At 49.9% G+C, this 15,589-nt stretch overlaps 1 protein-coding gene across 7 annotated transcripts in view; it reads left to right on the forward strand.

The window, feature by feature from the left end:
- The window catches only part of Ddr1 (discoidin domain receptor tyrosine kinase 1), a 22,153-nt gene extending 12,744 nt beyond the window's left edge, over positions 1–9,409 (forward strand). For 5 of the 7 annotated variants that reach the window (XM_028786431.1, XM_028786435.1, XM_028786432.1 and 2 more), the window contains exons 7-18: positions 922–1,108; positions 1,202–1,448; positions 2,331–2,414; positions 2,505–2,656; positions 3,651–3,816; positions 4,407–4,517; positions 5,470–5,714; positions 5,880–6,007; positions 6,646–6,864; positions 7,299–7,533; positions 7,981–8,130; positions 8,238–9,409. In XM_028786431.1, the coding sequence (XP_028642264.1) occupies positions 922–1,108; positions 1,202–1,448; positions 2,331–2,414; positions 2,505–2,656; positions 3,651–3,816; positions 4,407–4,517; positions 5,470–5,714; positions 5,880–6,007; positions 6,646–6,864; positions 7,299–7,533; positions 7,981–8,130; positions 8,238–8,378 (2,065 nt within the window). In that variant the 3' untranslated portion in view covers positions 8,379–9,409. The remainder of the gene's footprint in view (positions 1–921; positions 1,109–1,201; positions 1,449–2,330; positions 2,415–2,504; positions 2,657–3,650; positions 3,817–4,406; positions 4,518–5,469; positions 5,715–5,879; positions 6,008–6,645; positions 6,865–7,298; positions 7,534–7,980; positions 8,131–8,237) is intronic. The other 2 variants (XM_028786434.1, XM_028786436.1) reach the window with 1 other exon arrangement.
- The last annotated feature ends 6,180 nt before the right edge of the window (positions 9,410–15,589 follow it).

Raw genomic sequence — 15,589 nt, forward strand, 5'->3', positions numbered from 1 at the left:
CTATGTGTGTATGTGCATATGTATATGCATGTGCATATGCATGTATGTGTATGCATGTGTGTGCATATACATGTATGTCTGTGTGCATATATGCATGTGTGTGCTCACACGTATGTATGTGCATGTGTGTGTGCCTTTGTGCATGTGTGTGTGCATATACATATATGTGTATGTGCATCTGACACATATATACATGTGTATATGCACGTGTGTGCATGTATGTGTATGCATGTGTGTGCACTCATATGCATGTATGTGTATGTGCATGTGTGTGTATTCATGTGCATGTGTTTGTATGTGAGATGTAGTAGAGCAGCCAGTAGCCTGGGCAGTGAAATGGAAGGACTGGGAAGAATACCAGTTGGGTAGGACCTGAAAGGACAGGCCAGGACCAAAGGATAGTGAGCTGACTGCTAGCCCAAAGGACACTCTGTGTGAATTAGAGAGAGGTACCCCATGGTCAGACTAGGACCACTTTGTAAGAAAACCTGCAGGACATCCAGACTCCTGTAATCCTAGTACTTTGGAGGCAGAGGCAGTAGCATCAGGAGCAACAGTACATTTTTGCTATACATTGAGTTCTAGGCCAGCCCAGACTCCCTGAGACACTATCTAAAAACAAAACAAATCCCCACCCCAGCTAAGAATATCTGTTGGGAATGGTCACAATAAACACTCTGCAGACTGAACGGTGCCTTAGTGGTGGCACTTCAATGTGTTGTGTGACCCACAGAGTACCTTGTGATAGTTTGGGCTATGATACATAGAGAGGAGAGCATTGCATGGCACTGGGGTGCGCTAGGAAGGAAGAGTCGGTGAGAATCAGGCTTCCAGGCCGCTGCTGGTTGTGTGTGTATGCAGAAAACATGCATGGTCTCTACCACCTTCCTTCAACATTCCTTTCCCATTGTCTCCCTTTAGGCTGCAGTATGGCGGTTTGGGCCAGCTGGCAGATGGCGTTGTGGGTCTGGATGATTTCAGGCAGAGCCAGGAGCTGCGGGTCTGGCCAGGCTATGACTATGTGGGATGGAGCAACCATAGCTTCCCCAACGGCTACGTGGAGATGGAGTTTGAGTTTGACCGGCTGAGGACCTTCCAGACCATGCAGGTGAGAGAGCTCTGCCCTCAGAGGGGAGGGGCCTCAGAGGGGAGGGGCTTGTGGGATTTTCCTGGCCTTGACTCAGTGTCCTTTTTCCCTTAGGTACACTGTAACAACATGCACACTCTGGGAGCTCGTCTGCCAGGCGGGGTGGAATGCCGATTTAAAAGGGGCCCCGCCATGGCCTGGGAAGGAGAGCCTGTTCGCCATGCCCTGGGGGGTAGCCTTGGAGACCCCAGAGCCAGGGTCATCTCAGTGCCGTTGAATGGTCACGTGGGCCGCTTCTTGCAGTGCAGATTCCTTTTTGCAGGACCCTGGTTACTCTTCAGCGAGATTTCTTTCATCTCTGGTAAGCCTCTGAGTATGCCTAGCCCTACTTAGGTTTGCCTGTCATCTGACAGTTAACCCTGTGGTGTCCTGGTTTTCTGTCACCCATGAGGTTCTCAAACTAAGGCAGAATAATCAGACCCCAGTCTTTTATAGATTCTTTGTTTTGGTTTGGGTTGTTTGTTTGTTTGTTTGTTTGTTTTGGTGTCATACACCTGCCTCTGCCTTCTGAGTGCTGGAATTCACCACATCCAGGCAGATTATTCTTAAATATAATTTAAAATTAAAAAAAAATTCTATTGCTTTGAGATGGGTCTTATTACATAACCTGGACCAGCCCAAAATTCAGTGATTTCCTGTGCCTCAGCCTCTTAAAACTTCGGATTATAGGTGTGTGGGGTCCCTTTTCACCAAATCTCTCTGTGGTTCCTGTTGAAGTTCCCCTGTTCCTCACTGATCCTGAGTGAGGGAAGCTTGGTTAAGCCTGAAAGACTTCTATTCCGGGGCTGGAGAGATGGCTCAGTGGTTAAGAGCACTGACTACTCTTCTAGAGGTCCTGAGTTCAATTCCCAGCAACCACATGGTGGCTCACAACCGGATGCCCTCTTCTGGTGTACAGACAGCTTCAGTGTACTCATATAATAATAATAATAATAATTTTTTAAAAAGGCTTCTATTCTGACTAGATGAGGAACAGCCTCTTTTCTAAGCCTGTGGATCCCCAAGGCCCCTCCCTGATTTCTCCACTTCTGTTAGCCAGGGTCTCCCCAGATGCGGTACCAGTGGGATTGCTCTGGGTAGTTACTAACCACTTGCCTGCCTCAGTTTCCTAGGTCTACCACAGCTGTGTCCCCTTGGGTCCCCACTCTCACTCTCTCTATTCACGGTTCTTCCTTCTCCCCAGATGTGGTGAATGACTCTTCTGACACCTTCCCGCCAGCCCCCTGGTGGCCGCCTGGCCCGCCTCCCACCAACTTCAGCAGCTTGGGTGAGCAGTCCTTGGCCTTAGCTTCTCCTGGGCCTCCCCCTCTGGTGGGGTAGGACGTCTGCTGTGGTGCTGACCATTCTCTTCTATCAGAGCTGGAGCCACGGGGTCAACAGCCGGTGGCCAAGGCGGAGGGAAGCCCAACTGCCATCCTCATTGGCTGCCTGGTGGCTATCATCCTGCTGCTGCTTCTCATTATCGCACTGATGCTCTGGAGGCTGCACTGGCGCCGGCTGCTCAGCAAGGTGGGTGGGGCAGTGTGTGTGCGGGGTGGGGGTGTGGGCGCGTGGCTTGTGCACATGTGTGTGACACATGTGAGTGCATGTGTGTGTGTGTGTGTGCATGTGCGTGTGAGTGACTGTATATGAGTGTGAGAGTGTGAGTGTGTGTGTGTTGTATCTATTTGTCTGTGAGTGACTGCTCAGCAAGGTGGGCAGGGCAGTGTATGCATATGTGCGTGGGTGTGTGAGTGCATGTGTGTGTGTGTTTACATGCATGCACTCGAGCTACATGTGTGTGCACTTGTATTTCATGTAAGTGTTCATGTGTGTGTATGTATGAGTGTGTATGCATGCGTGTGAGTGTTGTATGTGTGTGTGTACATGCATATGTGTGTGTGTGTGAATGTGTGTGAGTGTTGTATGTATGAGTATATGTGTTTGAGTGTATGAGTGAGTATGTGAGTGTGTGTGTGCACGATTCCTGTAGAATCGGGCCAGTAGAATCTGTAGGGCATGGACTAATCTCAGAACAGGCCACTATCAAGAGTGATGTGTGTGTGACAGTAGCACCACGTGAGTCTGCTCCTGCCACTGTGGGTCTGGTTGGGCGAGAGGACGTGGCAGTTACCAGAGGTAGGAAAGAGGAAGAGCCAGAGAGTCCTTAGACTGTCCCTTTGAAAGAGGCAGGGCATTCCAGTGCAGGATATAGCAGGTGGGGGAGCAGCCCTCCCTCGCGGAGGAGCCTGGAGGACAGATCCTTCTCTCACATTCTGCCCCTCAGCCAGCTCTGTCTTCCTCCCCTGCGGTTCTTCTCTAACCAAGTCCAACCAGCCTGTTGGGATGTCTATTGTGGCTGATAATTAGGGTCTGGTCAGATTTGGGTTGGGTCCTATGGGGTGACCTCAGGGAAGTGGGGCCGTAGGAGCTATGGCTAGGACTGCCATGAGGAGAGAGCAGAGCAACTCAGGAAGCTGTGCTAAGCGGTGGCACAGACAATATTGTCTAATCCCATAACTAGGCCGAGCGTCGGGTGTTGGAGGAGGAGCTGACGGTTCACCTCTCTGTTCCTGGGGACACCATCCTCATCAACAACCGCCCAGGGCCCCGAGAGCCACCCCCTTACCAGGAGCCCCGGCCTCGGGGGACGCCACCCCACTCTGCACCCTGTGTCCCCAATGGCTCTGGTAAGGCCTACCTTGTTCCACAAGTACCACCATGTCCGTCTTCCGCCTGTGTCCTTGCGGTAGCCCTCCTTCTCCCGTACTGTCTGTACCAGTTCCGATTCATTTTTTCTCATTTCTATCCATTTCTGTATAGTCTCCCCCCCCCCCCCCAGCTCCGTAAAGTCTTCCCCGAGGCTTTCGTATCTGTTGCCCAGAATGCCAGTGGGCCCATCCTGTCACTGTGTGGTAGATTTCTGTTGTGCCCCTCTCTTGTCTCCTTACCCTCTATGTTTTATTCTTTCCATCTGCCCATCCATCCGTCCTTCTCTGTTCATCCATCCGCTCACTTAACAACCCCCTCACCCTACCATCCATCTATATTCATAAACCCGTCTGTCTATCCATCAGTCAGACATCAGTTCCGGCGCCCGTCTGTCATCCGTCCATCCATTCAGCTTTTCATTACTCCGGAGGGACCTTGGTTTATTCTACTTCTGTCTCCCGGACTTCCACTCCCATATGCCCAGTCTTGCCTTATTCCAGGTCTCCCTGTCTGTCTAGCCTTGAGTCTCATTCCTTCCCCGTGTCTCCCCCCCTCCTTCTCCCGACAGCGTTGCTGCTCTCCAATCCGGCCTACCGCCTCCTTCTGGCCACTTACGCCCGTCCCCCTCGAGGCCCGGGCCCCCCCACACCCGCCTGGGCCAAACCCACCAACACCCAGGGTAAGCCCCTCTACTGCTGGGCTCTGCGGGCTCCCCCGGAACGCTAATGGGCAAGCAAAGGTCGCACACCTTGCGCTCTCCACTTCCTTACTTACTGTGGCTCTTCTGATCTCCTGAGCTCTCCAGCTGGAAGCTCTACCACCCCTGGAGCCAAGGGGAAGGCTGCTGGTCTTAGCTCTGTCCCTAGCTCTGTCCCTAGCTCTGTCCCTGCCTCTCACACTGCTCTCCAGAGCTAGAGAGGACGCTGCTGTGGTGCTCACTCTTCTGTAACCCCTCCTTTATTCTCCCCTCTCTCTAGAGCTTCGAGGAGGAGGGCCTCACCCTGGGCGCTTGCCCTCTCCCCCCTGTGTCCTCTCTCCGCAGTCCCAGAGGTGAAGGCTCATGCCGCCCCTCCTGTCCATCCTCCTTCCTCTGTGTTGCTTTCTCCTTGTGGCCCCTCCCCCAGGGCCCAGAGGCGACAACCTCTGCCTCTCTCCTGTCTATAAACATTTTTGTCTTGGGGGCCTGTGAAGACCTGTCACCCTCTCTCTTCTCTGTGTACCCTGTCTCCGCCTGTCTTCGAGCTTGGTGTGTTTGGGATTGGGAGGAACTGAGGCAGGGAGGGGCTGGGTTGGCAGCAGCAGGAGCTGCTGGTCAGTGGGACAAGGGTTTGGAACATGGAGGAGTCTCTTGGCTTGGACCTCCTTCAGATGCTGCATGGAGGAGTCCTTCTTTCAGCCTAGACATACCTAGTGTTCAGGGCTGTACCAGGAGACCTCAGAGGGTAAATTTTTCTGGTACTTTCTGCTTAACTATCTGTGTTGCCTCAGAAGCCTTTGGTTGCATAGCACTGTTCTTGAGCTTGCCTTCCCTGGTTTGAGGCTGGCAGCTGGGACACAGGGGACATAGGTGGGACCTCTGGGAGATGTGGTGCTCAGGGCTCATCCAGTCTTCTCTCCCCTTACCCCTCCAGCCTGCAGTGGGGACTATATGGAGCCCGAGAAGCCGGGCGCCCCGCTACTACCCCCACCTTCGCAGAACAGCGTCCCCCATTATGCCGAGGCTGACATTGTCACCCTGCAGGGCGTCACTGGGGGCAACACCTACGCCGTGCCCGCACTGCCCCCAGGGGCGGTTGGGGATGGGCCCCCCAGAGTGGATTTCCCTCGGTCACGGCTCCGCTTCAAGGAGAAGCTTGGCGAAGGCCAATTTGGAGAGGTAAGGAGGACGCCTGCCCAGCTTTGATGGTGTCTGGCCACAGTAGAGTTTTGTTGTCATTGCTGCATGCATCTTTGGCCGGCAACTTGCCATCTGTGCTGTTATGCCATTTGACACTGTGACCTTGGAGGTCCTTGTGACCTAGCAATGACCTTCATTTTCCAGGTACACCTGTGTGAAGTAGAGGACCCTCAAGATCTGGTCAGTAGTGACTTCCCTATCAGTGTGCACAAGGGACACCCCTTGCTGGTAGCAGTGAAGATCCTCCGCCCAGATGCCACCAAAAATGCCAGGTGAGAGTCAGGGCAGCAATATTGATAACACAGGCCAGGTGAATGGGGGAGATCACTCCTAGACTGAGAGTGATTGACAATTAACAGCTACCAAGAGAGGAAGAATTAATCTTGTCTACAGAGCAGGACCCTGAATGGCTATCCAATCCTAAGTGATCAGCCTTAAAACCTTTACATACAAGCAACACTAAATAGACCGGGCAGAGTGCAATTATGGATTTATTCATGAATATACATGTAACAGTAATAACTAAAGAACGAGAGGCCACAAGGATTTGAAAGAGAGCGAGTCACCTCGAAGGGACACGAGGGGGTTGGAGGGAGGAGAAAAAGGGAAATGATGTAATCATACTTTATTAAATAAAAAATAATTTAAAAGAGATTCCAAGTAAGGACCAGGGATGATGACTAGAAAAGGGGGGAGGGGAATCCTTGAAGATGGGGGAGGAGCCTTGAAGATGTGGGGAGGAGCCTTGAATATGTGGGGAAGAGCCTTGAAGATGGAGGAGGAGCCTTGAAGATGGGGGAGGAGCCTTGAAGATCAAGAAACAGAGTCTAGTGTCTAAGGGGAGGGCCTTCGGGGAGGGAAGGAGAATATCCTGCCATGGTGCATCTGCAGCCTTCTCCTGCTTCCCCAGGAATGACTTCCTGAAGGAGGTGAAGATCATGTCACGGTTGAAGGACCCAAACATCATCCGGCTCCTGGGTGTGTGTGTGCAGGATGACCCCCTCTGCATGATCACAGACTACATGGAGAACGGTGACCTGAACCAGTTCCTCAGTGCACACCAGCTGGAGGACAAGGCCTCTCAGGGGCTTCCTGGGGACAGAGAGTCTGACCAGGGGCCCACAATCAGGTATCTACTCCCTGAGCCCAAGCCTACGTAAGAGCACCCCAAGTGGGTCCGCTGACCCTCACTCAACCTAGGAAGGAGGGAGGGGATCATGGGGTAGGGCGGACAGGTCAAGGTCCCTGAGAGACCTAGGATGAAGAACATGTGTCCATGGTAATTCATAAACTTGGCCAGAATGGCCAAGACCTTATGAGGACCAGGTGTGGAGGCTTGGGCCTCCATGAGTTCTCTCCTGTCCTAGCGTAACAAGACATGAGCTTCTTAGGGTTGGGAGGGTAGAGTAGAACCTGACCCATTCTGAACCTCTTCCCTATCTAGAGCAGCAGTAACCTAACCAGCGGATGAGGTGTGGGCTCCCTTCTATCCCCCAGACAGGAATATGTAAAATGGGAGTGGTCTGGACTCCCTGTGACCTTCTCTTCTCTCCCTGTACTCAGCTACCCTATGCTGTTACATGTGGGGGCCCAGATCGCCTCCGGCATGCGTTATCTAGCCACACTTAACTTTGTGCATCGGGACCTGGCCACCCGGAACTGCTTGGTTGGGGAGAATTTCACCATCAAAATCGCTGACTTTGGCATGAGCCGGAATCTCTACGCTGGGGATTATTACCGTGTACAGGGAAGGGCAGTACTGCCTATCAGGTGGATGGCCTGGGAGTGCATCCTCATGGTAAGCTGCCAAAAGAGGCAGGCTGAAAAGAGGGGGGACGCTGGCTGCTGCTCTGCTGGGTCTGCGGCTCCTCAGCCTCTTGCCTTTCTGGGGCTACAGTTTCCTTATTTGGAAGTCGAGGGTACCTCTGGATCAAGAAACTGGGAAGGAACAGTAATGTGTGGGGTAAGGGGTCCAGGAACCAAGGGTGTGGGTACTGGGATGGAAGGGTAAGAGTTGGAAGACGGGAAATAGAGGGGTTAGGTTACGATAGAAGCTCAGTACCAGCGTGATGAAGGCAGGCAGAGGAGGAGAGGCCCAGAGCACAGGGCAGTGGGAGGTAGGAACAGAGGAGCAGACGAAAGGGGGTCAGACAGGAGAAGGGGACAGCCAGGGTGAGGATGGGTGAACCTCAAATCTACCCCGTTTGAGATTTTTCTCTGCTTTTCTTGCCTTTTTGCGTGCCAGGGGAAGTTCACAACAGCCAGTGACGTATGGGCCTTCGGAGTGACCCTGTGGGAGGTTCTGATGCTCTGCAGGTCCCAGCCCTTTGGACAGCTTACAGACGAGCAGGTCATAGAGAATGCTGGCGAGTTCTTCAGGGACCAGGGCCGGCAGGTCAGAGCTGAGGGAAGGGGTGTGGCCCAGAGAGGGGCGGAGCATGAGGTTGCAGGAACGAAAGGCCATCTATTCCTATCTATCATTCACATTTCTTTCCCTCGCAGGTATACTTGTCCAGGCCACCCGCCTGCCCGCAGACCTTATATGAGCTTATGCTTCGGTGTTGGAGCCGGGAGCCCGAACAGCGACCGCCGTTCGCCCAGCTTCATCGGTTCCTGGCAGATGACGCACTCAACACAGTGTAAACTCAGGACCCGGCAAGCCCTTTCCCATTGGGAGCCATCCAGGGAAGCTGGACACTAAAACCGGAGAAGCCTATGGCACCCCACCCCGTCTCCTGACTTGCCCATTCCCAAGAGGCAGTGTCTCTGCAGGTGGGCTGGGCCTGCCCAGGGAGCTGAAGCCTCTGTTTCCGGAAACACACTCCCTTCCAATTCTTCCTTCCATCTGCCAAGCACCACCCACCCAGCTGGCCCTGTGGTTGGGATCCTGCCTGACTTCTTCCAGCTATCCCCTGGGGAAGGACGGGGGCGAATGCTGGGCTCACACTGGACAAGGCCCACTGGACAACACTGGTTTCTGGGAGGTGACAGTACCCCCTAGCTTTCTTCTTGTCACACACTGGACTCTGCCAGCTGAGAATTGGGGGGATGAAGGGGGCGAGGAAGGCCAACCCCTACAGTGGTCCTCAGCCTTCCTTCTGTTTCACCCCCTGACACACTGGACCCGGGGATGATCCTTGCCGTGATCTTCGGTCACACACCCCTCCTTCCCACCTGCCATGCTGCAGCTAGAACTTTGCAAAGCCTCTATGTTTCTGTGGAGTAAATATTTAGGATGGGGAACAGAGGGAGCAATAGCCTGAGGCTGGGGGTGGGGATTTCTTTTGTAGCTACCACATTGGTTTTTTTCTATAATCACGTGGGGTTTGTACATTTTTGGGGGGAGAGACACAGATTTTTACACTAATATATGGACCTAGCTTGAGGCAATTTTAATCCCCTGCACTAGGCAGGTAATAATAAAAGTTGAGGTTTTTTTTTTTTTTTTTTCCACAGCTGTGGGTGCCTTTCCTGGGGTTTGGGTAATGTCTGCCTCCTGCCTGTGGTCCAGCATGGGCCTAGCATCACATAATCCAACCTGTTGCCAGTTAGGCCATGAGAGCCTCTTAGGTGTTCTACAAGGGGAATGTCCTCCGGTGGCAGGTCAGAGGTACTGAGGAAGCTGCTGGGAATTCTGTTCTCATTCATCATAAAGGGCAGTGGTAGTTATTAAAGATGAAGGTGTGGGTTTTTTTTTTTTTTTTTCTTATCCGAATTCTAGGATTGAGGGCTGGGAGATTCAGGTGATCTCTGGGTTAGGTTTTGGGGTTTTTTGTTTGTTTGTTTCTTTTGTTTGTTTGTTTGTTTGTTTTGGGTTAGGTTTTGAAAGTATGAGACACCTGGGTGAAAGCCACACCAATGAGCCCGGGTGGTTTCAGGGCAGCAGGAGCAAGCTGCAGCCAGTGTGAAGGCCTCAAAGAGTTCACTTTGGGTGGTAAGAAAAAAAAAATCCCGTGGCGGGCTTGAAGAAAACAGCTCCGTCTCCGTAGCCGTTCCTGTGAAATAAGGACTCTGGGGTTTTGGCTGATATTCACAACGTGAGCCAAACAGATAACAAGGAGAACAGTAAAGATAATTCAATCTGAGATTGAGTTAATGGGCTCTCGGGGGCCAGGCCACAAATAGGTCAGACTACTGCTTTCAGATTACGACTGACATTGATGGGTTAGAGGTCAGAGGTCAGACGTTAGAATAATAAGCAGTGGGAGCCCTGGCAGGGAGCCACAGTTCCCAGAGCTCTGCCCAGACTTGCTGTAAGCACTAGAGCTATGAAACTCCAGGTTCTTATGAAGTTCAGTGTGCGCAGGTCCAAACCGGCCCCCCTTCCATAGTGGCGGCAGCATCCACTCGGCGGCACCAGTATCCTGGATCCTCCTCGATGCCTAGTCCAGTCTAGCATGAAGCTCACAGGTCTGCCTGCCAGACCTGTATTCTTTCTCCACATCTCCACTTGCCGTGACACGTACTGCAATACTGCAGTCTCCTAGCTAGTCAGCCAGGAAGGCTCCTGACCCCTTCTGGTTTGTCTTCCGGTTCTGCAACCACAGAGACCTTGCTTGAGACTGGGTCTTAATAAAGCCCAGACAGCGGGCGGTGGTGGCGCACGCCTTTAATCCCGGCACTTGGGAGGCAGAGGCAGGCGGATTTCTGAGTTCGAGGCCAGCCTGGTCTACAGAGTGAGTTCCAGGACAGCCAGGGCTACACAGAGAAACCCTGTCTCAAAAAATATTTTTTATCTTTTATTACATTTTTCTTATTTTATATGTATGTATGCATGTATGTATGTGTGTATGATGGGGAGGACCTTGAACATGCTAACAAATACTCTACCACTGAGCTATACTCCCAGTCTTCCCCCATCCCCCGCTTGGGATTTTTATTTTTGTTTGTTTGTTTGTCATTTTTCAGACAGGGTCTCACTGTGTAGCCTAGGCTGGCCTGGCTCCCTATGTAGACCACATTGCCAGTGAAGTCAGAGATCTGCCTTCCTCTGCTTTATGTATGCAGGAATTAAAGTTGTATGAACAATTGTTTGCTTTGGGATAGGACCTCACTCCTAGCAGTTCTCCTGCCTCAGTCTCCTGAATGCTTAAATTAGAAGTGTGTTCCACCAACTTCACTTCTGGTTGGCCTTTTAGGAACAAAACCTTGTCTGAGGCTGGCTGTTTCCTACGTCCTGTGCAGTACCTTCTCCTGTGTACACCACAGTCCTTTCTGTTTCCTCTAAGGGCCTTCCTGGTATATGTGTGGCCTTTCAAGCATGCTTTTGTCCCTGCAATAGTATTCCTGGGGGTCTGCTTTGTTAGCTGCTGCTAGCCCTCCTCTGGTCAGGTCAAATCCCCACTGATGCTCTCCAGCCCAGGAAGCTCTGTTTTACTTGTTTGTGCTATTTCACATGTATTGTGTATGTGTCTTTACATAGGTTACCTTGACTACTAGATTATAAGCTGCAAAATGGCTAATTTTTGGAACACAGGGCTCAGATCATTGGGGAAAAAAAAGACATCAAATGTCTAAAGAGCTAACATAAAAGTATCTACGGGGCCGGGTGATGGTGGCGCACGACTTTAATCCCAGCACTTGGGAGGCAGAGGCAGGCAGATTTCTGAGTTTGAGGCCAGCCTGGTCTACAGAGTGAGTTCCAGGACAGCCAGGGCCACACAGAGAAACCCTGTCTCGGAAAAAAAAAAAAGTATCTACGGAATTTAAAAAGTTATGGACTGGAGAGGTTGCTCAGTGGTTAAGAACACTGGCTGCTTTTCAAGGGGACTCAGGTTTGGTTCCTAACACCCACGGGCAGCTCACAACCATCCGTTACTCCAGTTCCGGGAGGGATTTGACTCCCTTAGGTACCAGGTACTCATTTAGCTCACATCTATACCTTCAGACAAAATATTCATATATAAAATAAACATAAGGGTTGGAGAGATGGCTCAGTGGTTAAGACTGCCCTCCCAGCAACAACACAGTGGCTCATTATCATCTGTAATGGGATCCGATGCCCTCTTCTGGTGTGTCTCAAGACAGCTAGAGTGTGTGTGTGTGTGTGTGTATTTAAAAAAATAAGCAAAAAACTAAAAGAAGTAAAAATCAAATTAATTAAAAACTAATAATAATTAAAAAAAGAACTGGAAGTCAGGCCTGGGTGTGGTGGTGGCACCTGTAATCCCAGGACAGGAGACAAGGCAGCAAGCTCATACTTGGTTTGGCTTAGTGTGTTTTTTTTTGCAGCGTTTTTCTGTGTAGCACTGGCCATGCTGGAGCTTTCTGGCCAGGCTGGCCTCTGCCTGTTGAGTGCTGGGATTAACGGTGTGCAGCACTACTGCCAAGATGAAGACCGTGCTTTTAAAGTTATCCTCAGTTACATTGTTCAAGGCCAACCTGGGCTACAGCATGAGACCCTGTCTCAAAAAACACTAAAAACTAAAAGAAACAGAACCCCCCCATTATAGAAATAACTGGTGATGTTTTACTGAGAATCTACTATATACCAAATATTATAATTGTTCTATTTAATAGAACATATAAACCACTACCATTACAGAGAGAAGAAAACTATTAAGTCATGCTACTTGCCTGAGTAGCATAGGCAATAAAGACTGAAGCTGGTAGGAAATGGCCTGTTTATTAGATACCCGCCAGGGCTTGGGAGATTTATGGCGGAGTGCCTAGTCAGGCTGTTTCCTCACGGGTGTCTCCAAGATCCCAGCCTAGCCGGGGGGTGGTGGCGCACGCCTTTAATCCCAGCACTTGGGAGGTAGAGGCAGGCGGATTTCTGAGTTCGAGGCCAGCCTGGTCTACAGAGTCAGTTCCAGGACAGCCAGGACTACACAGAGAAACCCTGTCTCGAAAAACCAAAAAAAAAAAAAAAAAGATTCCAGCCTAAGCTGTGTTGCTTTATTAGACAACGCTGCTTTCTCTGTTGAATCCTGCCAACCAAGGTCAAGTTGAAGCCCCTATGGCTTTTAGCTTATTTATTGTGGCAGGGTCTCCCAATCACCTAGAGCTCCCTGATATGCACAGTTTCCCTAGCCAGCTGCTCTGGGGACCTCTACAGGGAAATGGCTATTCCCACCCAACCCTTTGTATGGTTCTGGAGATCTGAACCCTGGTCCTCACACCTACATAGAAAATGCTTCTGTCACTAAGCCATCTAGGGGACCTTTCTTTTTTTTTTTAATTTATTTTATTTTTTAAGACTTATTTATTTGCCGGGCGGTCGTGGCACACGCCTTTAATCCCAGCACTTGGGAGGCAGAGGCAAGCGGATTTCTGAGTTCAAGGCCAGCCTGGTCTACCGAGTGAGTTCCAGGACAGCCAGGGCTACACGGAGAAACCCTGTCTCGAAAAAAACAAAAAAGAAAAACAAACAAACAAACAAAAGACTTATTTATTTTATTTACATGAGTACACTGTAGCTGTCTTCAGACTCACCAGAAGAGGGCATCAGATCCCATCACCGTGAGCCACCCTGTGGTTGCTGGGAATTGAACTCAGGACCTTTGGAAGAGCAGTCAGTGCTCTTAACACTGAGCCATCTTTCCAGCCCCGACTGTTCAGTTTTATATCAAAGCTTCTGGTTTTTTGTTTTGTTTTGTTTTTGTTTTTCGAGAAAGGGTTTCTCTGTGTAGCCCTGGCTGTCCTGGAACTCACTCTGTAGACCAGGCTGGCCTTGAACTCAGAAATCCGCCTGCCTCTGCCTCCCAAGTGCTGGGATTAAAGGCATGCGCCACCACTGCTCGGCTTATATCAAAGCTTCTTATGAGCTGTTTAAGCTACTGGGTAATTTGGATTTTTCTCTCTGTTGATGGGTCATGTGAAGTTCAAGGGCCCCTCCTTCCTCAGTGGTGCCCCGTGTTCCACATTTGTTAGGATGATTCATGTTTTATCTAATCCACCTCTGGCACAGACCCGTGAGCTGTTCCCATTGACTTCAGGAAACATCTTTGATGGGGAAATCTGCATTTATTCTATGAGTGAGGTTTCAAGATGATACAATATCAAGACAGGGTTTCCCTTTATTTATTTTTTTAAAGATTTATTTATTTATTTATGAATATACTGTAGCTGTCTTCAGATACACCAGAAGAGAGCATCCAATCTCATTACGGATGGTTGTGAGCCACCATGTGGTTGCTGGAATTTGAACTCAGGACCTCTGGAAGTGCAGTCAGTGCTCTTAACCCCTGAGCCATCTCTCCAGCCCCCCAGGGTTTCCCTTTAAACAGCTGTGGCTGTATTGGAACTTGCTTTTGTAGATCAGGCGGGCCATGAACTTGAAGAGATCCACCTGCTTCTGCTTCATGAGTCTTCAGATTAAAGGAGTGTGCCAACATACCCTGCTTGGATGATATGGTTGTAATGGTGGTTTTGCTGAGTCAAAAGACCATCAAGTTAAAATGGTTTGTAGAAACTGAGGCAGTAGGATCAGGAGTTTATGCCCTGCCTGGTTTTTTCGTTTTGTGTTTTGAGATAAGGTCTCTTTATGCAGTCCTGCAACTCTCTATGTAGGATAGTCTGATCTTGAATTTACAGAAATCTGCTTACCTCTGCCTCCTGAGTGTTGCTGGGATTAAAGGTCTCCTCCACCACCACTCCCAATCCTCCTGCCTCTGCCTACCTTCCAAGTACAGGCAGGATTACAGGCCCATATGCCACATTCAGGTTTTTTTTTCTTTTCTGCTGAGATTTGATTGTTTCCTTAATTTCAGTTGTTTCTCTTCTTTTAGCTCTTTTTCTTTTTAAAGAAGATTATTATTTTTAAGTTATGTGTATGCACATATGTGTCCAGGTGCTACAGAGGCCAGAAGAGAGCATTGGATCCTTCCCTCTGGAAATGAGTTACAAGGCATTTTATTAGTTTTACTGTTAGATTTCTGAAGCAGCTTAAAGAGACAGGAGGCAAAAGAAAATGGAGACTGACTTCAACTGACCGGATGGTTTATTTCAGACACAGCGTTAAAGGAGCGTCTGCCAAAAAGGAAGGGGGTACTTGGGTTTATATAGGAGGTCTGAGGAATGGGAAGTTAAATGCTGCTTTTGGGGCTACATGCAAGCCTTCAATTTCTCCCTCTTGGAGAAACGGCCATTTTATCTTTAGAAACTGCCTGGTCTCCGCTGAGAGTTCGGTAATGGCAGTGAGGGGGAAGGGCTGGAGTTCCAATATAGGGCTTTGGTCAGGATCTGGTTCAAGGTTTATTCTAACATTTACAACCAAGACAACATCAGACTACTTTGATTTTTTTTAAAGATGACTTTTATTATTGTTGTTGAATGAGTACAGGAGGGTGAAGGCTGAGATTCACATTGCCATGGTATCAACATGGAAATCGGATGTCTTTCCCCCTCTGCTCAGGTCACAGCACAGCAAAGCCTTTACCCACTGAGCCATCCCACCAGCCCATGATTTTATTTTATTTATTTATTTATTTTTGGTTTTTCGAGACAGGGTTTCTCTGTGTAGTCCTGGCTGTCCTGGAACTCACTCTGTAGACCAGGCTGGCCTTGAACTCAGAAATCCGCCTGTCTCTGCCTCCCAAGTGGTGGGATTAAAGGCATGTGCCACCACTGCCCGGCTATTTTCTTTAAAGTACATAATAAAGCATAATCAGGTCCTTACATGACCCTACCATTTTTTCCCTTGGTAAATGTATTTCTCATCTCAGCACTGGGACTTTCTTGTGCAGATTTCTTATTCTTGTTGGGCTTGGTAGTCTATGATGTAAGAATAACAGAATTTGTCAGGCGGTGGTGGCGCACACCTTGAATCCCAGCACTTGGGAGGCAGAGACAGGCGGATTTCTGAGTTCCAGGCCAGCCTGGTCTACAGAGTCAGTTCCAGGACAGCCAGGACT

This window comes from Grammomys surdaster, unplaced genomic scaffold (genome assembly GCF_004785775.1).
Source record: "Grammomys surdaster isolate TR1022 unplaced genomic scaffold, NIH_TR_1.0 125504, whole genome shotgun sequence".
Classification (NCBI taxonomy): Eukaryota; Metazoa; Chordata; class Mammalia; order Rodentia; family Muridae; genus Grammomys; species Grammomys surdaster.